Source organism: Sus scrofa, chromosome 3, assembly GCF_054392235.1.
Source record: "Sus scrofa isolate SSC_HxYL_T2T_F1_AM1 chromosome 3, Sscrofa_HxYL_maternal_Yorkshire_Landrace_v2.0, whole genome shotgun sequence".
NCBI classification, from domain to species: Eukaryota; Metazoa; Chordata; class Mammalia; order Artiodactyla; family Suidae; genus Sus; species Sus scrofa.
This window is the reverse complement of record NC_139385.1, coordinates 47782479-47809737: the sequence shown is the minus strand read 5'-3', so window position 1 is coordinate 47809737 and position 27259 is coordinate 47782479. Positions and strand designations below refer to the sequence as shown.

Genomic DNA, 27259 nt, shown 5'->3' with positions numbered 1-27259 from the left:
ACGAACCCGACTAGCATCTTTAAGGACGCTGGTTCGATCCCTGGCCTCGCTCACTGGGTTAAGGATCTGGTGTTGACGTGAGCTGTGGTGGAGGCCGGCAGCTGTGGTGGAGGCCGGCAGCTGTGGTGGAGGCCGGCAGCTGTGGCTCCAATTCGCTACAGCTGGGAAATTCCTGGGACCTTCCATAGGCCGCAAGTGCGGCCCTCAAACAAAAGGGCCCCCCCAAAAACCCCCGACATAGTTGACATAATTCTGCACCTATCAATTCCCTGATTTTCCCTCAACGTGCTGCCCATTCTCCTTTATCAGACACTGAGAACAGGCTGCACCTGGGTGACCGGCCCTTGCTCGCCCACTAGGGGGATCTGAGGGGAAACAGCGGCTTCTCTGAGCTGAGCCCGGAGGCCTCGGAAAGCAAGCTTAGCACCGGGAGCAAAAACCAGAGAATCCCGGAGTTCCCGTCGTGGCTCAGAGGGTGACAAACCCGACTAGTATCCATGAGGTTGCGGGTTCGATCCCTGGCCTCGCCCAGTGGGTGAAGGATCCGGCGTTACCCTGAGCTGTGATGAAGCTTGCAGATGCGGCTCGGATCCTGTGTTGCTGCGGCTGTGCCGTAGGCCGGTGGCTACAGCTCCGATTGGACCCCTAGCCTGGGAACCTCCATGTGTGTGGCCCTAAAAAGACAAAAGACAAAAAAAAAAAAAGAGAATCCCAGGAAGGGGCCGCCAGTGCCCCTGTGACACCAAAACCGCCTCAGGCTGGGGGCGGACTCCAAAAAGCCCCACAGGAAGCCCAGCCCCTGGCCCTGGCTCCTTGCTCCTCCCTCCCCGCCCAGGGCCATTGGTCCCCACGCTGCCACCCCCCAGGTCCACAGCCACGCAGAGGGCAGGAGGCTGCCGAAGCCGGGAGACCCTTCCACTCCTGCTCTGTCCCCTAGAAACTCTCCATGCAGTAGGCGCTGCGAGGACAGAGCCACCCCTGGTGAACATCAGAGGCTGAGAATCCACCCCACCCAACCCCACGAGGAGGGGCTCCCAGAGTGGGCCCCCGAGCAGCACGGCTGCAAAGCGTCTGGACACTGGCAGAGGGCTCATTTCCAGGTCGCCTGCAGGCAAGATCAGGGACCCCGGGTCCAACTCGCCTGCCTCATGCACCACTGAGGCCTCCCCAGCCGTGCCCGGGAGGGCAGAGGGCATCTGCCTGTGGGAGTCGGATGGCCTGCCCACCAAGGGGAGACTCCAGCAGCCTCGGGCCCCCATCCCCCCCGTGATGGGGACGGGGGTGACACCGAGACTGACCACACAGAGCCCAGAGGATCAAAGAGCAGATGAGAACCGGCCCCCAGCTGCCAGGGATAAGCAGGTCAGACCCGGAAGGCATCCAGGTGGCAGCAGCCCCTGCCTGGCAGGCCTCGAGGTAGGTGGGTGGCAGCGGGGACAGACATTGAAGCTCCCTGACGATCCCGCCCCCACAGGAAGGCACCACCCTAAGGCTACCACGGACCGGGCCCCATTCTACAGGTTTCTCGTGTCCACGGCCCGTGGCCCGTGGCTAGACCAGCTGGTCAGGTTGCTGGCAGGGGGCCCCCCTCAGCTGTGCCCTCTCACCCAGGCCCCCTCGGCCACGCCCCCTCACCCATGCCCAGCCTTCCGGTGCCTGCTGATCTCCTTCTCGCCCTCGATGATCCACTGCATGATCTTCTGGTTCTTCTCCGCATCCTCGGAGGGGCCCGGTGCCTCTGCGCTGGCACTCCTCCCTGACTCGGCCTTCTTGGCGCTTCTTTTGGAGGTCATGCCTGCCTTGCCGCTGCAAGAGCAAGACCCGGGCCACCGCTGCCGTCCGCTGGCCTGCTGCTGCTGCGAGCCGTATGGTGGGGGGAGGGGGACCCAAAGGGCAGAGGCCTCGACAGCGCCGCGGGCTGGATGCGACGGCGGGGAGGGAAGGAAGGGTCCAGCAGCACCGTCTGGGAGGGCTGGAGCCAAGGTGGTAGCAGCCAGGGCCCGGCCACCTCCTCACCCAGGCAGGCCCTCGGCACTGGGCGCATCTGATCCCACCACACTCGAGGCGGAAGCCCAGGGATCAGGACGCCCGGGCACACGGGTTTAATGCAGCCTCTGGGGCTGACCTCAGTTTAAGGACTGTTACAGGGGAATCCGGCGTGGACCCTGGCACAGGGTCCACAGGACACACGGCCTCAGGCCTCGAGCCGACACCGACACGGGACGACGTGAGCACAGCCCTGGCCTGTCCCCACGTGCGGGCTGCCGCAGACACCCACCTGTAGGCCAGGCTGTCACCGGTGTTGAGAGGGGTCCCCAGGCTCTCCAAGTGGCTGCGGGGCTTGGCCGCGTGGCCGTGCAGCTCCGGGCCCCATGCGAAGCTGCTCTGGACCCGGCGGGAGGCCTCGGCCTCGGCCGGCTCCTTGGGCCTGGCGGCACCATGGTGGCCATGGTGGTGGCTGTGTCTGTGGAGGTGCAGGCCAGCTGCGTCGAGCTTCACCCCCAACTTGGGCGCGTGCTTTCCGTGTCCGGGCACCGCGGCCCCCAGCACCCCGATCTTGGGCATGTGCGAGTTCTCCGGGGAGCGGTGGCCGGGTCCTGGCGACTGGCAGCCCGGTGTCCGCATGACCCGCTGCACGTGCTCGTCCAGGATGCTCTCGGGGTTCTCCTCGTGCGCGTCCCGCAGCCCCACGCAGCCCACGTCCGCGTAGCGCGCTGGGAAGTGGTGCCAGGCCGGGGCCGCAGGCAGCTTGTGACTGGCCCCTGGGGGGGCAGAGGACACATCACCACCTTCGCCTTCCTCCTCCTGTGGGGACAAGGCTGCGCGTCACCTCTTGGCACTGCCCACACCGTAGAAGTCCCACACCTGAGGAGACAAACACCAGACCAGCAGAGGCCAGGACTAGGCGGGGCCAGGCCAGGGTCCCTCGCATGCGGCAGGGCTGTGGGTGGGCTGCGCGGCAGGAGGGCGCCCAGGAGGGGCACGAAGCCACAGGCCCAGAAGCCCGCCAGGAAGCTGGGCCCTGCCTCTGCTTTCTCCGATGCCTCAATAAAAACTGCACTGTTTTTGAGTTTTCCTACTCCTCAATCTCACGGCCGTATCTTCCATCATGCCCATCGACAGATGAGCTCTTTTTCGTCTTTTTTTAAAAGGGCCGCACTCGGGGCACATGGAGCTTCCCCGGCTAAGGGTCCAATCGGAGCTACAGCTGCTGGCCTACAGCACAGCCACAGCCACGCCGGATCCTTAACCCGCTGAGCGAGGCCAGGGATCGAACCCCCAACCTCATGGTTCCTAGTCGGATGCGTTTCCGCTGCGCCACGATGGGAACTCCAATTCTCACCCTGAGCCAGTGGTTTCCCTGGACTCAAACAGTGACCACACCCATATCTGTACACAGGAATGTGTGATTGCTGTAATTCCTGAAGGGACACCTGTTTGGGATTCCTGTCTCGCGGGCTCGCCCCCACCAGCATGCGGAGTGAGACGGTCACGACTGAGAGACCGGGAGACAAAGCCGCCCTGGATGAGCACGAACAGGTCTCCACAGGTCTACCGCCCAGCTCCTCGGCCCTGCACAGCGGCAGCGTGTCACGTGGACGAGCCGCCAAAGAGGACAGATGGGGAGAGGGGCACGGACCCAGGGGACGCGCACCTCACGGGCGTGGCTGGGAGTCGCCCCAGCAGAGACCCGACCAGTGTCTCCGTCCCAGCCCCACGCTCTGCAGGGATGAGGGGCTGGGGGCCCCGGGAAACTGTTGGCCAGGCCTTGGTGGCCTGGGCGCTGCTGACGCCGACTGCCCTGAAAGGCCAGGGAGCCACGGGGAGCTTCTGGACGCCTGGGGACCCGAGCTCCAGCCTCCTTAACAGCTCTGCGTGCACCGAAATTCCACCTGGGGTTTCAAAATGCCACAGGTTCACCTAACATTCAGCTGCTAATATTCTTTTTCTTTTTCTTTCTTTGTTTTTCCTGGCTTTTTAGGGCCGCGCCTGTGGCACATGGCGGTTCCCAGGCCAGGGGCTGAATCGGAGCTGCAGCTGCCGGCCTCCACCACCGCCACAGCCACACCACATCCGTCACCCACTGAGTGGGGCTGGGGCTCAAACCCGAGTCCTCATGGACACTAGGTGGGTTCATTACTGCTAAACCACCACGAGAACCCCCATTTTCTTTTACTTTTATTTTCCAGATTTTACAATGAAAATAAGTCATTTAAAAATGCGTAGTTATTCCTCTTAGAAGAGAAATCTCTTTCCCAGTACAACTCACCTAAGTTACAATCGCACCCGCTAACAAACCTGAGATGGCGCTGCCAGCTGTAGGGACCCCAACCCGAGGCCCCCACACGAAGCCCACCTGAGATGGAGGCCCTGCGCCCTCCTCCTGCTTCCTGAACTGACCCTGGAGAAATGCAGGGCTGCTCGTTTACACGCTGCCAAATGAGAGAACAGCACCCCGTCTGCCCTCGCCTGCCGGGACGCCACAGAGTCTCAGACTCAGATGTCAGACACACAGGCTCAGGAGCTCCTACTGTGGTGCAATGGCTTAAGACCCTGACTGCGGCTGCTCAGGATGCTACGGAGGCACGGGTTCGAACCCCGGCCCGGTGCGGTGAGAGACAGGATCTGATGATGCCACAGCTGCTGTGTATGGCCTGGCTGTGGCTCAGATCTGATCCCTGGCCCAGGAACTTCATGTGCCATGGTGCGGCCATAAAAACAAAACAAAAAAGAAGTGCCTGCTCCAACCTACGGCCACAACTGCCTGGGGAAGGCGGAGGTCCCCCTGCAACGCTGACCTGCCGGGACCACGAGGACACACAGCCCTGGAGCCGAGACCAAAACCTGGACCACACTAGCTCAACTCTACAGCGCAAAGGCAGCAGCCGCGTGCCTGCTCACACTTCCTCCACACGGCGATGCACGTTAGTGCCCAAGCACGTTTGTTTTCAGAGCACGAAAGCCTCTCTCTCACAGAGGCCGTGCCCCGGACCTGCTGCCAGAGCAGGAGGATGCGGCCTCGCCACACGCGAGCACCTGGGCCTCTCAGAGACCCCGCTCTGCGCACCAGAGGCCTGTCGGGGCTGCCGCCGGGCCCCTCCCCACTGACATGTGGTCCCCGACCCCAGCTGTCCTTCAGCTCCTGGAGGGGTCCGAGGGCTCCAAACAAGAGCAGCCTGGGAGGGCACGACGGCAGCGACTGTGCCCCGCCAGCCACTCGCTCCCCAGCAGTGAGGCGACCCCGGGGGCGGTGGGGAGCAGAGCCCTCTCGGCCTGGCCAAGTCGCCCGACGGGAGGGAGCTAGAGGCCGCATGTGCACACGCGCACCCGAGCACCTTCGCGCTCCTGCTCTCTCCGGGCTGCAGGGGTCACTGGGTACATGGGATGAATCTGGGTTCTGACACGCTACCGGACACCTGCCTGTCATCTGCACGTGGGAGGAAGGGGGCGAGCTGGGCGCAACGCGAGAGCCCTGGAGCCCCAGACAGCAGCTGCGGGGCACAGGCAGGCGCCAGAGAAGAGCGCCAGGGGTGACCACCTGCCAAACCCATGACAGCGCCTCCACACGGCCCACCTGGGACACGGCAGCGTGGAACAGCAGGGCGCTGGCCAACAGGGCTTGAGGGGCTCAGGGTCTGCATCTTATCTATTTTTACTATTATTATTGTTATTATTTTTTCTTTTTAGGGCCACACTCACAGCACACAGAGGTTGCCAGGCTAGGGGTCAAATTGGAGCTGTAGCTGCTGGCCACAGCCACAGCCACAGCCACAGCCACAGCCACGCGGGATCCGAGCCACATCTGTGACCTACACCATGGTTCATGGCAGCGTCAGATCCTTAACCCACTGAGTGAGCCCAGGGATCAAACCCGCAACCTCATGGTTCCTAGTCGGATTCGTTAACTACTGCGCCTTGACGGGAACTCCCCGCATCTTAAATCCAAGAGCCAGTGTCTGGGTTGAGAAATAAATCCTTCAAGAAACATCGCATTTCTGAGTTTCAGGTACTGGACAAAATATCCAGAAGAGACGGATCCCTCTAAGCGGAGGGCCCAAGCCCCGAGGCCGCGGGCCCAGGAGGGACGGCCCAGTGAGGGGGGTGAGGGGCACGCCCGCCACAGCCGCCTCCGTTCAGAGGCCTCGCATGTGTGGAAAGCGGGCGTCCAGCAGAAGGACCCCAGGGCAACAGAAGCAACTAGAGGCAGACAGGTACTCAGGCAAACACGTCACCGATATCGTGAACCTTCTCAGCATCCAACGTCCCATCAAGTGAGGCTACGGTCAGAAAACTAGACAAAACAGAACCTGCGTCCAGACTCCACGGGGCTCGAGGAGCACCGGGAGCCGAGCAGGACGCAGCCGGCACAGGAGCGCGCCAGACCTGTCCCCAGGCCGGGCCAGCGGAGCTCCGGCAGGGCCACAGGTGCCCTGGGCGCAAGCAGGCGGCCCCGCCAGGGCCCACTCACCATCCGCACGCGCTTCAGCCGCTCCTCCAGCTTCTCCTCCGCCTCCCGCGTCCGCTGGACGGCCTCCAGGCGGTGGATGAGCTCTGCGGCGAACTTCTGGGGCTCCACGCGGACTTCCTTTGGCATTCGGTAGGTGCGCTGCAAGGGGACACCGCCGGTGAGGTGGCCGCCACCCTGGAGAAGCGTTGCTCGAGCACCGCCCAGGCCGGGACTCGGGACAGGACCCAGGGCAGCCGAGGGCTCCAGGCTGGGCGAGGGGCAGAGAGCCCCAAGGAGCGGGACCGGCTGCCCCCAGCAGTGGCCACCCTGTACCCCAGGGGGGGCTCAGGTGTGCACGGATGAGGGACACGAAATTCTGGGTCCCAGCGGGTTGGGACCGAGGCAGGATGACGCAGGGCTCCTTCTTTCAGGGACGGCAGCTTTACCTACACTCCGCAGCGGTCCACTGCATGGCTTTTGGGGAGGGGGAGCTTGAAGGCAAAATAATTTCAAATCCAAAACACGAGCAAGAGCCCCTCAGCGTCACCTGCCACGCTGCTGTCACTCTGTCCCCTAGGCACGCCACACGCACACCCCCCCTTCTGAGCCAGGAGAGAACACTGCACATGGGACGCCTGTTACTTCCTCAGCACTTCAGGACGAATGTGACCAAAACCAAGGACGCTCCTCTACCTAACCCAGCACGACTGATTTCAAAAAAAGGATCCTGATACCACGTTATCTAATCACTGCTCTCATTCCGACCTCACCGGCTGCCCAATAACGTCCTTTCTAGAAACATGTGTTTAAAGACATCGAAGCCACGGGGTCTGAGTGAGAGGGGACGGGAGCGGCAGGGGTGCTGCCGTCAGGAAGAGACCTGCGAGGACCCGAAGGTGGGCAGTAGCTGCGGGCCCCGGCCTTCAGACACCGCGAGGCGGGCACCACGGGGGCCCTCCCGCCAGTGGGCACTGGGCACGGTCTTGCCTCTGCACCCCCAGTCCTCACCCGCCAAGCAGGAGGAAGCATGGCCTGGCTCCTCACAAGGTCAGCCCGTCACATGGGGGCTCAGAGACCAGCGTGCGGGCCGACGCTGACCAGACGGCTTGGAGGCCTGGAGCAGGGAGGGGCTGAGGGCAGGACACAGGGCAGCGCTCCTGAGGCGGCCGGGTGGGTGCCAAAGGCGGGCGGTGCCCAACCCCAGGCACGGTTTGTCCTGGAGCCGAAAGGGCCATAGAGGAAGGGGCAGTCAGGGTGTCCAATGCTTCTAGAAGATCCTGAGTGCAGATGACCAGCTGAGGACTGGGCAGCCAGACGGCTGAGAGGCCGGGGCCCTGAGACCCTGGAGGGGGTCGTCGCGGGCGGAGTGCTGTGAGGCCAGGCCAGCCCCACCAAGCCAGCCGATCAGAGGCCTGGAGGCTGAGAGCAGGGGCTGAGCACATGAGTGCTGTGACCCCACAGGCTGAGCGAGCAGCAGGATGTCCTAGTGGCAAAAAAAAGCCGAAGGCACAGCCCCTGACAAGACCTGCTGCCGACAATGGGCGAGGTGGTGAGAGGGCTGGCGGCAGCTCAGCCCCTGCTGCGGCACGCCACCCTCCCAAGAAGCTCACCTTGGAAAAGAGCCTGCAGGCTGCAAAGCCGTGCTTCCAAAAATAGGGACACAGTCAGATGCTACAATAATTACCAGATTTACAGAAAAAAGGCAACCTTTCTGTTAAATAAAAAAAAAATCACCAAAGAAATTATGGCAGGTAAATAAAAACATGGAGTTCTCCTGTGGAGCAGCGAGTTAAGGAGCTTATGTTACCTCTGCTGTGGCCCAGGTTCTAACCCTGGCCTGGGAACTACTGCCTGCCACAGGCACGGCGCGAAGACAGAAAGCGGGAGAAACGGAGAAGTTCCCACTGTGGCTCAGCAGCTTAAAACCCGGCATGGTGTCCATGAGGATAGGATGCAGGTTTGAAACCTGGCCTTGCCCAGGGGGTTAAGGATCTGGCGTTTCTGCGGCTGTGGCATAGGCCAGCAGCTATAGCTCCAATTCAACCCCTAGTCTGGGCTCCATGTGCTGCAGTGCGGCCTAAAAGAAAAAAAAAAAAAGAAGAGGCTCCTTCCTTAGCCTTAAGGACCACATGACAGCCCAGAACGGCAGGGCCAACAGCACCCCCGCGTGCTGGCACCCTGTGCCCTAAGTCACCCACACACGCCCCCTCCAAGGCCCCCAAAGCCACTGTGCATCTCGGATAGGACTGCAGAATGCAGCAGACCCCTGAGAAATGGCACTGCCCCAAAAAGGCAGCAGGGGCCGCCCAGACCCGGCTCTGCCCCCAGCTCCCTGAACCCGCCTCCACCCAGCGGCCAGGGTCTGGTCCATTGAAAGGACAGCTGGGCCCGGGCTCCTGGGGTTCCAACCACGGAAGACGCGGCCTGGCGGGAAGGAGCCCACGTGCGACGTGACTGAGGCAGCGTGAAGTCCTTCCCCCTGGACCCTCAAGCCACATCACTGGACCAAATGCTGCACCTGCCACCGGGAGCACAGGGCCGAGCGGAGCACAGGGCGGAGCGGCCGGCCCCACCTCCCGGAGGGAGCAGAGGCCCCCAGGCCGCAGGCACAAACCCCTCCCGGGGTGCTGGCCCAAGACCACTCTCCTGGCTCTACTCCAGCTCCAATCTTCACTCTAGGTTTTGCCTAACACTCTGCTTAATTTTTCCAATTACAACATTTTTATTTGGAAAACAATCTCAAACTTGCAGACGCGCGGCAGGAACATCGCGAGGCGTTTCTTCTGAATCTCTGAGGGAGGCCGGCCTGCTTCCCACGCGGGGACTTTCTGCCACAGGCCCCGCAGTGTCGCCCTGCTGAGCGTGGTGCCTTCGTGGGGCTGGCTCTCGGGTCTCCTTTCCGGGACCTACGTGACCCCAAGACCTCTGAGGACTGAGAGCCCAGTGGGGTGCAGGACGGCCCTCTCTGGGCAGGTCCTCCCGAGGGGCCTGTGGGACGGTGGGCACCCTGCTCCTTGCCACACGCTCGCTTCCTTTGTTACATCCGCGTCGGTGCACACATCCCGCTCGACTGCCACTTACCTGGACGCTCCAGCCATGGGCACCTTGGCCAGCGGGGCCCCCCCCAGCAGCTCCCAGGTCCCCTCACGCCCTTCCTTTCGGGGACACGACACCAGCATCTCCGCGGCCCCTGCCCAGGCTGGTCCACTTGGCTCAGGCCCGGGCTGCTCCAGAAGGGCAGCCAGGCACGCACGTGGGCGCACGCACACTCCTCAGCGTCTTCCACTCGGCACTAAGTGACCCATCAGAGCCTGGAGCAGGCACGCTGTGCCAAGGGCCGGCTGCGAGGTGACAAGGTGCCTTCTTCCCCACCGCACCGTTCTTATCTGGAAGTTAAAGCATTTGCAGCAAAGCAGCAGGGCGCCGAGAATCATGAGGAAGGCGACGTGTGCACAACCCCAGAAGCACCCAGTCCCTGCACAGAAACTGCCAGGGAGCCACGCGGCACCTCAAATGCGCTGGCGCCAATGGGGGTGGGGGGCAGCTTCCCTCAAAAGCCTTCCCTGGCAAAGTTAGCGCGTCCCAGGGGGGAAGGCTGGTGGCTCCCTCACCAGCAGGGAAGTCCGTGCCCAGCCACCCTGCGCTGGGTTCTGTGAGTCTCCCCAGTGCCCGCGATCAGAGAACCGCTCTCGGCTTATTTCTAACCAGAAGGTGAGGCCGAGGCAGCTTTAAGTCAGGCCGCCCAGGGCCCAGTGGAAGGAGGCCGAGGCCAGTTTCATCCCGGACAAAGCAGAGCCCACAGGTGCCAGGACCAGCGCATGAGAGGCTCGGCCACGCTGTCCCACAGAGCCACCAGTGCCAGGCCTGGGCGTGGCGCCAGCCACAGAGGCTCAGAGCCGCGCTCCTGGGCCGAGGAGAAGTGGCCTGCTTCAGGCAGTGTGAAAGGGCAGCGGGCTCGCAGCCCGCGGGGCACCGGGCGGAACTTACAGGAATGTGAGGTAGAGGGCCCCGCCCGTTGACCTGGAGGCTCTCCTGCATCTCCCGGCGGTGCTGCTTGCGGGCCCTGTAGGGCGGGATTCCGTCCCTGCGGGGGAGAGAGACCAAGTGCCGCTGAGCTGGCTGTGTCCGGGTGGGCTGGCGGTATTAAGGCAGGAGAGGAACAGGTGACACAGGCTGCAGGTGATGCTTCCTGGAGAATGTGTGCGACCCTTGCTTCTCGCCCAGGCAGGGCAGGGCGAGCCTGCTGGCAGGGGTGCTTTAAATGGGCTGCAAACAGGAGGGCTGCACACTGGGCGGCCAGGACAAGCCAGATCCCGCTGAGAGAGAGTTCCAGGGTTCCTATAGGCTGCTTTCTTCCAGCAAAGCTGCGAAGGCGGTGGCATCTCTGGGAAGGACGCTCAAGGGGTTTTCTCGAGGTAAATCTTAGTTAAGAACTTCTTCGTGTGTGTGTCCTTTTAGAGCCACACCCGTGGCACATGGAGGTTCCCAGGCCAGGGGTCCAACTGGAGGTGCATCTGCCGGCCTCCACCACAGCTACAGCAACGTGGCTCCCTAACCCACGGAGCGAGGCCAGGGATCAAACCCACGTGCTCATGTATGCCAGTCGGGTGTGTTAACTGTGGCGCCACAACAGGAACTCCTCCGTGAACCTTTTTTTTTGTTTGTTTGTTTTTTGTTTGTTTGTTTTTATTTTTGTCTTTTGTTGTTGTTGTTGCTATTTCTTGGGCCGTTCCCGTGGCATGTGGAGGTTCCCAGGCTAGGGGTCGAATCGGAGCTGTAGCCACCGGCCTACGCCAGAGCCACAGCAACGCGGGATCCGAGCCGAGTCTGCAACCTACACCACAGCTCACGGCAACGCCGGATCGTTAACCCACTGAGCAAGGGCAGGGACCGAACCCGCAACCTCATGGTTCCTAGTTGGATTCGTTAACCACTGCACCACGACGGGAACTCCGTGAACCTTTTTTTAATGGCCGTGCCCATGGCGTGCAGAATTTCCCAGGTCAGGGGTCAAACCCGCACCCACGGCTGTAACCAGAGCCACAGCAGGAACGTGGGATCCCCAAACCACTGCACCACTTGGCAACTGCAGTCATAAACGTTTTTGAGGACTACATTAAATGTATGAATCAAGCTGAGGCTGTCTTTACGAAACTAAGGCCCCTGTTCCAGAGAGACCGGATCCATCCCCCGACTCCCTGGTCACAGCCCGCGCCCGTCATTGGAAAGCAACCCTGAGCCGGGCCGCCAGCGGCACCCTCTCTGGGACCCCGCTTCTGTCTCCCCGCAGGCGACCACCTCTCCGTCGCCTGCGGCCAAAAGCCCCCAATCTCCCAGCTCTGCGGTGGGGGCAGGGAGCCCTGTGCCAGCGGCTCCCCCTGCCCCGGCTCCCTCTCGGCACTGCTCTGGCTGGACGGCACGTGTGCACACGCAGCCACCGTGGTCCTGACCTCGTTGCCCTGGCTGCCGGACGGCCAGCAGAGCTGCCACCAACCACGCGCTGCCCAGCACGTGGCTCTCGGGGTGTCCTGGCCCGCGTCCCTGGCTTCGTGGGCAGGCAGGGCTGCACCCTGTTCTGGGTGGAAGGGCTGCCCCCTGGTTGAGAACAGGACGGAGCGAGGCTGTGTGCCTCGGTGTCCCGGGCTGTCAGGGCCCCAGGTGGTGCCACAGGGCAGCTGGCTTAGCAGCCTAGCAGCTCGAAGGGATAGGGTTAGGGGACAAGACCGTCAAGTGTGCCTGCACCCCAGGGCTTCTTCAGGGCTCATCAACTCTGAGCTGGCACTTAAAACCCGGCCACTGTCCCATCCGCAGACAGGGACGCGTGCCGCCAGGAGGAGACACTGAGTACAGCCGCCCCAGGAGAGACAATTTAGACGAAACACACCATCCTATTTTTTGCCTCATACATATTCAGTATCTGTCAGAATTTTACACTCCAAATTCTTGACGATTCCTACACTTCTGTGTCTCAGTATCAACCAGGATAAACAGACTACCAGAGAAAAAAATTTTAAATTAAAAAAAATCTAAGATGGTCCCTTTTTTGGAGAGAATTAAAAGATTAGCTGTCGCTGGAGCAGCGGTTTCGGGAAAGACGGAAAACAGGTCTGGTGCCGTCAGCTGCTCCCGGAGCAGCGGGCGGCCGGGCGGGTGGCAGCTCACTGGACCCTTTCATGCGATACTTTCTACCTGCGGCAGGTAGGGTTTGAACCTCCGGTAATTTCAGATAAGTTGTTAAAAATCATGCCAACATTTGATATTAAACATTCAAGACAAAGCAAACGGCAATGATGAATGAGAAAGAGACACCCGGAGGCTCAGCCCGACGGGATCCATCAGCACTGGGTGGTCACCCAAGAGCGCGTGACGCCCCGTCCTGCTGTCCAGAGCCTGGGGGTGTGGGGTGGCAGTGGGGGGGCTGCGATCACTCGATGCAGCCTGGCAAGCGCGGCTTTGCCAGGGCACGGGCAACAGGAGGCGTGAAGGGTGAGGGCACGCGGAGCAGGCAGCAGAGCAACGCCCACCCACCTACAGAGGCAGGCTCAGCAGACGTCTCCTCCTCCTCTCAAGCCATCTGACCTCCACACTCTGAGCAGAGCGGGGACCGAGTCCCCAGGACCCGCTGACAGCGGCCGGGGCTGCAACACCACATGCTCTCATGGCGACAGAACCCCTGTGGACATGGCCACTGCTTCACAGCTGATGGCTTCAGAGCCAGAGCCTGCTGCAAGCCCCAGGCCTGGGCCCGGCCGGCGCCTTTCCCTCAGCCGATGGGACTGGGCACGCCTGACACGCATGGGCCACGAGTCAGGGCCCCATGAGACCCCGGCAGGCAGAGAGGAAACGCCCTGATGTGACAAGGACATGTCTGACCACTGAACTTCCGAGGGGCACCTGGATCCCAAAAGCCACCTGCGGAACCAAAGTGGCAGGGGCACGAAACCCGCACCATCCCCCCAGGGAGGGCTTCCCTGGAGACGATGACAGAGCAGGTCCCTGTCGCCACCGAGGGACAGGGGGTCTCTGTGCGGCTGTCTCGAGGGCGTGAGGGCCAACGCAGAACCACACCGGGCAGATGGCCGGCGCTGCTCACCCGGGGAGACGGCCTCTAGATTAAAGGCGAGGGCTGAGCAGGACTGAGGGACGCCCTGCTCAGCCACACGGCCCCCGGGGACACCGGGACCCCAGAGAGAGCCAGGACGCAGGGCTCCAGCCCCGCAGCTCTGCAGCCCGTGTCCACCTGGGCCTCCCTCTCCCAGAGGGGGCACAGCCCTGACCTGGAGGCAGCAACAAGGGCCACCTGGCTTCTGGGGGCTGCACAGGCACCCGCTCCGAGGGCGCCCCTGCAGGCAGGCACTCACACGCTGCTGTCGGTGAGGGATAGGCTGTCAGCATCGCTGGACAGGCTCTGCTGCTCACTGTCGTTGGCGCTGGTGGCGGGGGCGAGAGCGTAGCCCGAGTTGACATAGTAGGAGTGGACGGGCTCCCGCCAGGATCCATGCCTGCCGACAGAGAGGCATGTTAGCGGCCGCCTTGCATATTACTCCGAGTTTTCAGAATCACCTGCTGGCCTAAGACTCCCAGAGGCCAACAACCCAGAAGCGACAGGGCAGAGGGTCGCCCAGGCCCCCCAGTCCCCAAGGGAGCACGCACGGCACAGCCAGTGTCTGCCTTTCTCTGCCGTAACCACGCGGCACGGCTGCTCCGCTCCCCCACGGCCACGGAGCGCAGCCTGCAGGCTTGCTCGGCCTCGGCCCGGGCAGGGCTCGGAGCTGGCCAGCCCTGAGAACTGCCAAGGGAGGGCAGTGGCTGTCCTGCACTGCCCGGGGGACCCACCCCCGTGTCAAGGGAGCAGCCAGACCGGGCCACTGGGTTGCAGTTTGCGTTTCCCTGGTTGCCATCAGGCTGGCAGCGTGGGGTGTCACTGAAAGTCCTTCCTCTTTAAATTACCGGCTCATCCCCTCCATTCACTTCCCATCGGGCTGTTCATGCGTCTCTAGTGATTTACACACACCTGTGAAGATTCTAACTCAGCCTCTAGTCACACAAGTGGAAAACATTTGCCCCTGCGTGTCGCTTTTTAATTTGTTTTGTTGATGATGAATAAATTCTATTTTTCCTCAAATGCATCAACAGCTCTGTCTTTTTTTTTACGTTAGACCTTTACCTGAAATGTGTGTGTGGAAAATCTCCCCGGGCCCCAGCATCGCAGTGGGAGCCGGTGGAAGGCACGGACCCCGACCCCACCGGGTCCCGAGCACGTGCCCTCACACACGAACGCCCTGCACACACGGGCACCGGTTCCTGGAGTGCCCGCCTTCTGCTCAGCCTGCGTGGGTTCCGCCCCCGCCCGCACTGCGCAGCGCCTTCTCCCACAGCCTCCCTCGGGAGCAACGCGGGTCACCTCCACGGGTCGCGGAGAAGCTGGGAAATGAATGGTGCAGAGGTCTCTGAAGGCGGCAACATGCCAGGGGCCCCGCAAGCGCATGCATCACCCCCACCTCCCTCTGATCAGAGACCGGGAGCCCGTGCTGGCTCTGGGGACCTGGGGTGAGTCACCTCGTCCCTGTCCTTGGTGCAGGAAGAGAAGAGACCGCAGTGCTCCGGTGTGATGCCCACCAGCAGAAGTCCCGGTTCGGGCCGGGCACACACTCACAAAAAGGTGCCTTAAACAAGCATCTCGGACACCTGTCATGTGGGACATGTGGGCTGTTCCCAAGGGAGCAGCACCCTAGGCCACCAACACAAACGGTGCCACCGCAGAGGTCACGGCAGTGGATGGTGACATGGCACAGGACGCACCCTGCCAGCCCAGGCTGAGTTCCGGGCCACAGGAGCGCACCGAGCACCAGGCCTTTGTGACCTGCCTGCCGCAGCCTGAGGGCACCCCTGGAGGCCACTCCAAGCGAGGGCTGCGGCTGGGCTGCAGAGGCTCAGGGAGAGAGCTGGGGACATGGCCACCAACGCGGACAACTGCCCTGGGCCCACGCAGACGCCAGCGCAGAGCAGAGGAAACGGGAGCGTCTGCAATGCCACGTCTTCCTCGACGACGCTGCTGTCCCTCTGGGCCTTAAAAGACACCACCACTGCCATCCCCACGACGCCCAGTGTTGGAGTGTGGTGCCAGGGAGCGCTCGGCTGCCTTTCAGTGTGCCCGCAACACACAGCCAGGCCCACGCACACCCACAGGCCACCCTCCCTTTGCCCCGGTGCATCGGGACAGCCCGCGCCCTCCTCTGACAGCCCAGGAGCGTCTTTCACACACACAGGAAGTCCGCTTGGAGGGGGATACGCAGGAAAAGTGCGGGCCTTTCCCTGGCCCCCCGACAGAGTGCCCAGTCCAGACGCAGGAGGAAGAAGAGGGCGGGTGGGGGGGAGCAGGCGGAGCAGGGGCTCAGGGACGCTGGCTCTCGGGCCGGCCTTTGCCCCCCACGACAGGGCCGGGAGGCGGGTGCCCAGCAAGGCCCCCTGGGTGCCTCCAGCGTCTCTGCGGCTTTCGGTCCTCAGAAAAAACCCCGTGAGGGGAGCGTGCTGCCTGCGTGTCACCCACTCTCCAGGGCTGCTGTGCGCAGGGCTCGCCTTGCATCTTCTAACACTCGGCCTCTTCAGGAACCAGTCTGCCTGTCTCCCCTTTCTTTTTTCTTTTTTTGGTCTTTTTGCTATTTCTTGGGCCGCTCCCGCAGCACATGGAGGTTCCCAGGCTAGGGGTCGAATCGGAGCTGTAGCCGCCAGCCTACGCCAGAGCCACAGCCACGCGGGATCTGAGCTGCATCTGCCACCTACACCCCAGCTCACGGCAACGCCGGATCCTTAACCCACTGAGTGAGGCCAGGGAGCGAACCCGCAACCTCCTGGTTCCTAGTCGGATTCATTTCCATTTTTAATTGCATCACTTGCTCCTGCTGCATTCAGAGTGGTCTCAGTGAGTGGATCCACTATCCTATTCTTGGCTTTCTGTGTGTCGGATCTGCTATTTTCTTTCGTTCTTCCTGACTTCTTTTTCAATTTTTATTTTTTTTAAATTTTGCTTTTTAGGGCTGCACCCGTGGCATATGGAGGTTCCCAGGTTAGGGGACAAACTGGAGCTGCAGCCGCCGGCCTACGGCACAGCCACAGCCGCGCGGGATCCGAGCTGTATCTGCCACCTACACCCCAGCTCACGGCAACGCCGGATCCTTACCCCACTGAGTGAGGCTTGAACCCACGTCCTCGTGGATGCCAGTCGGGTTCGTTAACCGCTGAGCCGCGGCGGGAGCTCCTGGAGAACCTTTTACTTTCCGTCCCTCCCTGGAATAAAGTCATCTTGCCACTACTCTTTCCGTGGCTCCTGCAGAGATGACAACAGAGACCCTCACTGCACTGGGTTAAGGGATCCAGCACCGCCACAGCTGCAGCAAGGAGTAGGTCCCCGGTCCAGGAACTTCCACATGCCGTGGGCACGGCCACTAAAAAAGCAAGCAAACAAACGAAACCCACCAGCATTGCCGGCACTGCCTTGTCCCCACAGTCACCTCGCGCTCCCCACACTCCTGCCCCCCACCCGCTCTCCCTTCGGCCCCAACACCTTAAACGGGACCTTCGGTAACAGGCTGCTGGTGACAGCTTCCTCAACGTCTGCTGGTCTTAAACTGTCTTGATTCCCCCCCGTACCCTTTTCTTTGGCCGCACTCGCAGCATAAGTTAGTTCCCAGGTCAGGGATCAAATCTGAGCTGGATCCCCAACCCATGCGCCACAGCAGGAACTCCGCTCCTTTCTTCCTTTTTTTTTTTTTCCTGTCTTTTTAGGGCCACACCCTACAGCATATGGCAGTTGCCACGCTAGGGGTCTAATCAGAGCTGAGGCCGCCAGCCTACACCACAGCCACAGCCACGCCAGATCTGAGCCACATCTGCAACCTACACCACAGCTCGCAGCCAGATCCTTAACCCACTGAGTGGGGCCAGGGATCAAACTGCATCTTCATGGATACGAGTCGGGTTCTTAACCCACAGAGCCACAAGGGGAACTCCCTGGGTTTGTTCTTTTCCCTTTGTGCATAAGAGGTGACGTGTGGGGAGATACTTTAGGCTCACACACAAATTCTATGCATACCCATCAACTGGTCTACCTTCATTGTTTTGGGGGTGTTTTATTTCCTTTTATGGCCAACCCCACAGCACATCAAGTCCCAGGGCCAGGGATGGAATCTGAGCTGGAGCTGCAACCTACACCACAGCCGCAGCGACGCCGGATCTTTAACCCACAGTGTGGAGCCTCCGCAGAGACCAGGCAGATCATTCACCTGTGCGCCACAGTGGGAACTTCTGGACCTCTATTTATTAGCTGGTGTCTGGAAACTCTAAGGCAGGCTCTTTTTCTCTCCATGTGTATTTGCGTCAGTGTGGACGCGCAAGTTGGTACTTTATGCAGTGGATTATAATCCTCTGCCTTCATCTCTGCTCTGTGAACACTCCCCGCCCCCTGCCCCAGCCCTGACGGGTCTCCACCAAGAAGGTGTCTGTGAGCTGTGCTATTATCTGGATCCACAAGGCTTTTATCATCATCCTGTATCTCTCTCTCTCTCTCTCTCTCTCTCTTTTTTTTTTTTAATCTTTTTGCCTTTTCTAGGGCTGCTCCTGCGGCATATGGAGATTCCCAGGCTAGGGGTCTAATCGGAGCTGTAGCCACTGGCCTACACCACAGCCACAGCAACAAGAGCTCCAAGCCACGTCTGCAACCTACACCAACCACAGCAACACCGGATCCTTAACCCACTGACCAAGGACAGGGATCGAACCCGCAACCTCATGGTTCCTTGTCGAATTCGTTAACCAGTGCACCACGACGGGAACTACATCATCATTCTGGATCTTTAAGTGCCTGGGGTTTTTTTCTTTGCTTTTTAGGGCCGCACCCACAGCATATGGAGGTTCCCAGGCTAGGGGTCGAATCGGAGCTACAGCTGCCGGCCTGCACCACAGCCACGGCAACGCCGGATCCTTACCAGTGAGCGAGGCCAGGGATCAAATCCACAACCTCATGATTCCTAGTCGGATATGTTCCCGCTGTGCCACCTCGGGAACTCCATTATGTGCCTGATTTTTCATTCAGCATCTGGTTATTCTGGATGGAAAGCCAGACACCGTGAGTGGAAATTCTTCTGAACCCGCAGCCTAGGATGTGGCGCTCTCCAGAGCATGTGCATGAGACCCGGGAACCCAGCCACCTTAACCCAAGTCAGGAACAGAGAGTCCACCCCCCGCAGGGGGAACCCCTTCCCAGGCAGGCCTGAGCCGCCTGGACCCCTAGGGCCAGACACACTACCCAGCTCGCCTGCCTGACCAGGGCTCTCGACCCTTCCTGTGTGCTCAGCTCTCCGACTGCTGCAACTCGATTAAGAAAACCCAGGTCCAGCGTTTCTAGCTCTTCTCGGCAGGAGGTTTGCATGGACTGCCCGCCTGTCCAAAACCACAGGTGTGAGGCCTCCTACTCCGGAAACCCTCTGGATGGAAGAGGATCCCTAAGTCTCGCTGCTCCCAGGCCGAACACCAGGCAGGCCAAACACCAGGCAGGCCTCTCCGCCCTCCGGCCCACCTGCAGCCTGACCCGGGAGCTCGCTGCCGGCAAAGCCCCACAGAAGCACTTCTGTACCTCCTCGGCCAGCAGCCCCGAGCAGAAGTCTCGGGATCCACACTCGGAAATTCAGGCACATACTATTTGTGCTTCAAATCATGCCCATTTGTTTCGCAAAAAATAATGGCTTAAGTGGCTTACCAGCGTCCGCACAGCCTCCCAGAACCGCTCAGGTACCCAGCCCTCAGTGATTTCCCACACGCAGTGTGACAAGCAAGCCTCTGTTCTTGGGATAAGACAGGCCCTGTGCCACGCACTCCACCTCCACGTCGGCCTGGGGGAAACAGCAGGGGCCAGGCCCTCCGCGCCACAACAACTTCCCCAGGCAAGCAGGGAGGTCTCTGAGGAGCAGATAAGGTGCACTTTGTTTCTGTTTTTTTAATGTTATAACCTGGCCACATAAAAGCAGCCAAACCAAACACCTCCCAGAGTTCTATTTTGGTGTTTACTGGCCCCTGGAGTCCCCAACCGGTGGGACCTTGATCCCTTCAGGTCACAGGGCCCTGGCCCGATGCAGGTGCATACACTGGTGCGAGGCGCCCACCGCTGCTCCAGCAGCTGACAGCTGCCCAGCAGCACCAGGCACAAGAGGTGTCCTGTGCCACTCCAAGGGTGGCCCAGCCATAAGCGAGGTTAAGCAGGAAAGGCACTTGCCACAGGCCGGGCGGGGCCAAGATCACAGCCCAGCGGACAGAGCGGGGCTGGGGCAGGAATGCGAACAGCGATTAAGCTCCTTCCAGACCCGGAAGCCGAGAGAGACCCGAGGAGAGACGGAGCCTGTGTGGAGCCCTCCTGGCCGGGTACCAGCACTGTGCCACCCACTCCTGACGGATGCTGGAGGTGGTTCCGACTGTGTCCCCGCCAGATCCCTCTGCTCGGTGCCACACATATTGTAACTGCAGGGCCTGACCCCCGAGAAATTACTCCTATCTTTATCCAAGAGCTATGCTCCCTTAGCTCAACCGGGTCCCAAGCCTGCATCTGTGGGGGTGCCGGCCCAGGCCCGTGGGGAACCCTGCTCACACGGAGCAGTCGGGAAGGTGCAACTGCACGCAGGCCGCAGAGGCCAGCTGGGAGAGCAGTCAGGGTGGGAGGCTGCCCTGGGCTGAAGTCAGCCTCCCGAGGGAGTGCCAAGTCCTCTCCCAAGAGAGCACGTCCTCCAGCAAGACCTGCGGCTGCCGAGAGGAAGCGAGGACACCTTCTCAGCCAAACCACTGCCCTAACGGCAGCCGAGGCGCCTAGCTGCACTCACGCGGGGTCCTCGGAATGAGAAAACGCGCTTGCTTTCTTCTCTTTTTGCTCTTTAGGGCCGCACCCTCTGCATGTGGAGGGTCCCAGGCTAGGGGTCGAATCAGACCTACAGCCGCTGGCCTCCGCCACAGCCCCAGCAACACAGGATCCGAGCCGCATCTGCGATCTCCACCACAGCTCCCGGCAACGCCAGATCCCCAACCCACCAAGGGAGGCCAGGGATCGAACCCGCACATCCTCATGGATACCAGTGGGATGCATCTCTGCCGCGCCACAGCGGAACTTTGGAAAACGCGCTTGCTTCCTGCCCATCTTCAAGGGAGGGGCCGCGGGCCGGACGGAGTGGCTGTGGCTGAGTCCGTCCCAGCTCCTCACACCCAGACCCAGAAACAAATCCCCGACGCCTCTGGGTCACGGACACTCGGGTGTGAGGCCACGGCTCCCAGAGGGCAGAAATGTGCAGGGGGAGGGGCTGCCCTCCCCCTCCTCCTTAACCCCTGGTCTAGAACATTCTGCAGCAGCATCGGAACCGCAGCCGGGCCCTGGGGGAGCAGGGGCGAGCCCACCCAGGCCGCGGCCCTTCCTCCCAGGCAGTTCCAGGACCTCCACCTGCCTCTCCCGAGCCCAGAGGCCACTTAGTTCTGTACTCAGTGTGTTCTTAAGCCCCAGCCGCACACTGCAGTCCTCCCAACAGTGTCCACACTCAGCCCGACGGGGTAGTCGTCTCCGCCGCTTGGCACAAGAGCCTGGCCCTGGAATCAGAGGAGCCCACGCGCCTCCTCCTCCGGGGGCCGCATCCCACTTGGCAGGTGCCAGGAGAGCCAGGAGCCCGGTCGCCGGCCTGGCCCCTCGCTGCGCCTCGGCCCGGTGAGCTCGGCCCTGCCTGCCAGCAAGGGATCCGGGCCGCAATGCCTCTTCCCAGTTCTCTGACGGCGCCTGGTCCCCTCACCTGCAAACCAAAGATACAGGCCCGGCAAGGGCCCCACAGGACCGCCTGCACGGCTGGGGGACACGCGGCCTCAACCGACCCAAGGGCAAGGGCAGCTGGGTCCGGCTCTGGCGTCTCTGGTCTCACACGCACATAGAACAGGACAGTGACAGAGTGTGTGGGCAGGGCCACCAGGCTGTGCAACAGAGCGGGACTGGTCTCTGGCCTCTGGTCTCGGCCGCTGCCCCTCCCCAGTCTCTCTCCAAGCAAATGAGCATGTTTTCATGTGTATATTCACAGATAAGAAAGGTTAAAAACCCACCTTCTGTGAATATCTGCAGGGAGGGGAAGGTGGCAGCTGACAGCTGGACGCCCCCCTCTGCGGCCCTGGGCCCCCCCCACCCCCCCATTTGCAGGGAGTGAACCTGCCCCAGGCCCCAGACCCAGAGCCCTCCCCAGCCCGGCGGCCCCTAGCTGGCAGAGCTCAGAGGTCTGAAGCTGTGGTCTGACCAGAGCAGAGCCTGAGAGGCCCCCAACTCAGGGACCCCTCCTCCCTGGGGAGACCTGTGCTGGGCGTGGGGGTTGGTGGGGTTCTACCTGTGACACACCCTGAAGAAAATTCGAGAGGGAGCATCGGAAGCTTAGAAGGCAGAGCCCAGCCAGGCCCTCTGCGGGGGGCCACAAAGGGCCTTCCCTTTATTCCCGGGGGCCTGGGGCGGACGCCGTGCTCTCCAGGGAGGGGCAGAGCAGGGTACAGTGTGTCGGGGGACGGCAGAGAGAAGAGGCCTCCCCATGAGCTCCACCAGCCTGGAGTTCACACCTTTATCGTTAAGGGGCTGAGGGACGGCAAGGGACAGGAAATGGCCTGGTTTCCAGCTCCTCTCCATGCACTTCTCAGCCAGGCCACCAATGTGATGTGGCAGCAACACAGGCCCTCCTTGCCACCGGCCCGCCACCAGGGGGATCACGGACCACGTGGTCGGCGCCCACGCAGACGGCTTCTGGGGCCGCCGCTCCAGGACGTCACCTGCTCCCGTCACAACACCGCACCCAGGACAACCTTCAGAGTTCCTGTAACGAAACCAACGTGGTAGGCGCTGACCTGGCACGCAGGCAAGCTCCTCGCGCAGGTGGACATGGCCTGAGTCTGGGGCCCACAGGACACCAAGGCCACTTCTGGGGTCCAGAGGTGGGCATCCCTGCCCCTGGCGCCATCCTCGCCCTGTGTGCCCTGGGCAGCCCACACATCTGCTGCTGCTCGAGCCACTGTGAGAGGCCACTCTGGGCAGGACTGGTCCCCCTGTGACACGGTGCCTTTCCGCCATCCCTCCTTCCACACGAGAGCTGAGCTGCACTTGCAGCCCTGCCCTGAACGCTGCATCGCTTCTGAATGCTCTTCAGGCTTCCCCTGTGACTTTCCACCGAGACTCGGCGAAAACAGTCTCCCCCTCAGGGGACTCAGCAAAGTGCTACCCACTTGCTGTGCGCGCACCGCCAAGGTTGGTGCCCCAGCTGTGGGGTGGACAGGCCACACGAGCTGACCTGAACTACACTAGCCTCAGAGGAATGAACGCCTTAAAGGAGTCTCCCAACCTAAGAGGACACACTAGGAATGCAACAGGGGCAATGAAGTTTAAACTGAAAAGTACTGACGCTTACACAGCTCCACAGGGATGGCATCACCTAGAAACTGAGAAACAGGAGCTCCCATCGGGGCTCAGCAGCAGAAAGGAATCCGACTAGTACCCATGAGGACACAGGTTCGGTCCCTGGCTTCACTCAGTGGGTTAAGGATCCGGTTTTGGGGGGTTTTTTTTTGTCGTTGTGCCATTTCTTGGGCTGCTCCCGTGGCATATGGAGGTTCCCAGGCCAGGGGTCAAATTGAAGTTGTAGCCACCGGCCTATGCCTCGGCCACAGCCACGCGGGATCTGAGCCACGTCTGCAACCTACACCACAGCTCACTGGGGCCAGGCCGTGTCCCTTTCAGGCCAAGTGCCGTCTGCCCCACGCCTGTCCTCCAGGGCTGTCCCCAGAGTTAAGGGGTGCCTGGCACTTCGCGGCTGCCCAAGACTAGCGCTCCCTGCCCTTTGCCACACCAGCGGGAGGGGCTGAGAGTCTAGACCCACGTGGGGGGGCCCAGACCAGCGCTCCCCTCGGCCTCATGGAGTCGACCCCGAGGGAGAGGTCCCCCCACCGAGACCTCAACGGAGGCCACGGCCCTCAGACCGGCTGTGCCAGCGTCTGCGCATCGCGGCCCGACCCGACCGACAGGAGGAAGGTGGACGGGCGGCTCCCTGGCCAAGCAGCTCCTCAGCTCTGCCTGCTCCCAGCAGGCATGGGGTCGGCAGGACGAGGCCCCACGTGAGATGTGCTTTAGTGTTTTTGAGCCGCTGTGACATTTAGACGCGGGCTGCCCATGTCCACACGCAGATGCCATTACTCACAAACAAGAACACGCCACCTTCACGACCCAAGGCCAGAAAGCATACACTAAAAACGGGCGAGAAATCAGGCCGCTGCCAGCAATAAAATCTCTACTCTGCGACCTCCACGCAACGCCAGGAATCTGGCCTCTACAAAGGTGATCAATCCAACGCCAGGGTCCCCCAGGCGCCCCACGTACACACCAACTGTGGCTCTGCTTAGATGACAACACACGGGGTCACTGCTGGGGGCAGGGACAGGTGACCTCAGAGGCTGGCAGCAACCACAGGCCGGGCACATGGCCCCGCCAACCAAGCACAGCAATAACTCAAGCGGAGGGCGTGAGAGACTGAGGACGAGTCACCTGGTAGCACCAGCTGGGAGCCAGCATATCACCTGTGCCATGACGCTGCCTCCTGGTTGCACACTGCCATCTATCTATCTACCTATCTACCTGTCTACCTGTCTTTCTTTCTTTTTGTCCTTTTGCCTTTTCTAGGGCCGCTCCCACAGCATATGGAGATTCCCAGGCTAGAGGTCAAATCGGAGCTGTAGATGCCAGCCTACACCACAGCCACAGCAACACGGGATCCCAGCTGCATCTGCAACCTACACCACAGCTCACAGCAACCCCAGATCCTTAACCCGCTGAGCGAGGCCAGGGATCGAACCCACAACCTCATGGTTCCCAGTCGGATTCATTAACCAATGCGCCACGACAGGAACTCCTACCTGTCTACCTGTCTTTCTAGGGCTGCACCCGCGCGGCATATGGAGGTTCCCAGGCTATGGGTCGAATCGGAGCTGCATCTGCTGGCAGACATCACAGCCACAGCAACACCAGGTCTGAGCCCCGTCTGTGACCTACACCACAGCTCAGGGCAACACCAGACCCCTAACACACTGAACGAAGCCAGGGATCGAACCTGTGTCCTCGTGGATACGAGTCAGGTGCATTACCACTCTGCCACAACGGGAGCCCCCTATCTATTTATTTTTATTCCCCAGCCGGCATGCTCCACTCCCCACTGGGAAGGAACTCGGAATGGCACAAGACGCCAAAGGCCATCCGGGGTCCCGATCAGTTAGGACAGGCAGACATGTGTTCTGAGGAACGGCAGACTAGGCATGGTAGCCATGGGGGGGGGGGGGGCACTCAAGCTGCCCCTCAAGAGAGAGAGAGGGGGTACCCCCAGCCCTTGGATGGCTCCCAGGACCCACCTCCTCACCAGCACTCAACCGCCACTGACCTCAGGCCGGCTGCTGAGGCCGGAGCAGAGCCTGTCAGGAGGGTTCCGAGCGCCCGGAGAAGAGCACACGCAGGGCAGGGCAGCGCCAAGGGCAGGCGCAGGGCAGAGGGCCTGCACCCGGGACGGGTAGCGCCGCCGCCCCGCACACAGTTGGGGGACAAAGCTGGCTGGAAAAGGCCGCGGGGCACAGCGGCACCCCCACCTCCCCGCGCCCAACTGGCTGCAGAGATGCGTCGCCAAGCAGGGTAACGGCTCTGAGTCAGAGGACGCGCCCCCTCGAGGGAGGCCGGGGCGGCCAGACTCTGCCGGTTCTCAGCGGGCACCAAGCAACGCGAGCCAGGCCCTCGTCGCAGGACACGAGGACGATGCTGTGGGCCAGTGGGCTTGGGACCACCCCGAAGGCAGCCAAGAGCCCAGGGTGCTAAGGAGGCGGGGAGGACACAGGACACAGCTCTCTGAGCGGCCATCTTTGGCGTCAACGTTCCTGCGCCACATGTATCTCTCGCGGGACACTGACAACGACGTGTCCCCGGACGCCGAGCCGCCGAGCGGCTGTTGAAACGTAGGGAACGATACACACGGAGAGCCTTTAGAAGCAACAATTCGTGGGCTCACCCGCGGTGACTACGCCCCGCGCCTTCCTGCTCAGCCTCGGCGCAGGCACTGCGCACCGAAACCAGCCCTGCCCCGCGCAGAGCCCGGCGCTTCTTTTTCTTTGAAGGGCCGCCCTGCGCCACGTGGAGGTTCCCAGGCTGGGGGCGAATCAGAGCCGTAGCCGCCGGCCTAGGCCACAGCTCATGGCCACGCCAGCTCCTGAACCCACGGAGCGAGGCCGGGGATCGAACCTACGTCCTCAGGGAGACTAGTAGGTTCATTACAGCTGAGTGAGCCACTACAGGAACTCCCCCCACGCAACTTGTAATGAATCGTTCTCATTTCAAAGATAGGGGTCGGCCTGCATCCAGCACGCCCCTTCCCTTGAGACTCCTGCTTTGACCCTCAAACAGAAGCTCTAAGTAACATGCCAGTTCCAAAGAAGTGACAATGACACTCCACAAACTGCAAAAGTCACAATCATGATTTAGAAGTGGCAACTCCCAACCAACTGCAGACAGTTTCAAGGAGTTTACAGAGCCCTCTCTGTGCCCGTCACTCCCAGGCCCTCGCTGACGGCCACCAGCAGGCCCCCTGGTGGACCCCAATCTCTGTTAACTCGGGTCTGAGTACTCAGTCACTGAGGGGAGCACAGAGGCTCTGCAGCTGCGGCGCCACGAAGCCCCCAAGACTCTGGTAAGCAGCCCAGCTCTCGGTGCTGAAGCTACAAGACCAAACCAGGGACTGCTGAAAACACGGCTTATCAAAAATTATAAAACGTACACTTACGAGTCCAGTCAAAGTGAAAATTCATGAAACAGTATGCTGGGGAGTTCCCATTGCGGCACAGTGGAAAGGAATCTGACTAGGAACCATGAGGTTGAAGGTTCGCTCCCTGACCTCGCTCAGTGGATTGGGGATCTGGTGTTGCCATGAGCTGTGGTGTAGGCTGCAGATGAGCCTCGGATCTAGCGCTGTGGTGGCTGTGGCGTAGGCTGGGAGCTGGAGCTCCGATTTGACCGCTAGCCTGGGAACCTCCATATGCAGCGGATGCAGCCCTAAAAGGCAAAAAAAAATTTTTTTAATTAAAAATAAAATAGCATGCTTTGTTCCCTTGAAAGAATCCAGAAATTGCGAGGCTCGGCTTGCCCTCTTCATATACTACATCACCAAGTAGCCCAAAGCCCTTCTCGAAGCTAAAAACAGCATCTCTGCAGCGCCTGGATGCAGGTTCAATCCCTGGCCTGGCACAGTAGGCTACGGAGCCAGCACTGCCACAGCGGCCACACAGGTCACAGCTGTGTCTGGGATCTGATCCCTGGCCCAGGAGCTCCATATACCACAGGGCAACCGGAAGAGGAAAGAAAAAAAGTGAAAGAAAATCTGAGAGAGAAATACAGATCCTTCCAGCACCTTGTGTGTGTTTTTTTGCTTCTGTTCTCTTGTTTGTTGCTTTTCTTTGGCCGCACGCAGCAGGGATTGAACCTGCGCCATCGCAGCGACCCCAGCCGCAGGAGTGACAATGCTGGCTCCTTAACCCACTGCACCACAACGGAGCTCCCAGGCACCTTGTTTTTCTAAGAGTTATTTGATTTGTCTGCTTATGAAGTTTTCTTTCACAATGTTTCAGAAGGACTTTCACTGTGGAGTTCCCATTGTGGCTCAGCGGAAACGAATCTCACTAGTAACCATGAGGATGTAGGTTCGATCCCTGGCCTCGCTCAGTGGGTTAAGGATCTGGCACTGCCGT

General features: G+C 61.1%; 1 protein-coding gene across 12 annotated transcripts in view; it reads right to left on the bottom strand.

Annotated features, from left to right (window-relative positions):
• AXIN1 (axin 1) overlaps positions 1-27259 on the bottom strand; it is a 49056-nt gene that overhangs the window by 5270 nt on the left and 16527 nt on the right. For 2 of the 12 annotated variants that reach the window (XR_002342476.2, XM_021086926.2), the window contains exons 3-8: positions 16629-16775; positions 13810-13950; positions 10436-10532; positions 6470-6607; positions 2279-2805; positions 1636-1806 (exon numbers count right to left, since the gene is read on the bottom strand). Coding sequence is in view for 10 of the 12 variants with exons in the window: in XM_021086926.2 (XP_020942585.1) it covers positions 1636-1806; positions 2279-2805; positions 6470-6607; positions 10436-10532; positions 13810-13950; positions 16629-16775 (1221 nt within the window). In the remaining 2 variants the exon portion in view is untranslated. Of the gene's footprint in view, positions 1-1635; positions 1807-2278; positions 2806-6469; positions 6608-7456; positions 10533-12976; positions 13196-13809; positions 13951-16628; positions 16776-27259 lie in introns of those variants that run through there. The other 10 variants (XM_085018206.1, XM_021086931.2, XR_014841126.1 and 7 more) reach the window with 8 other exon arrangements.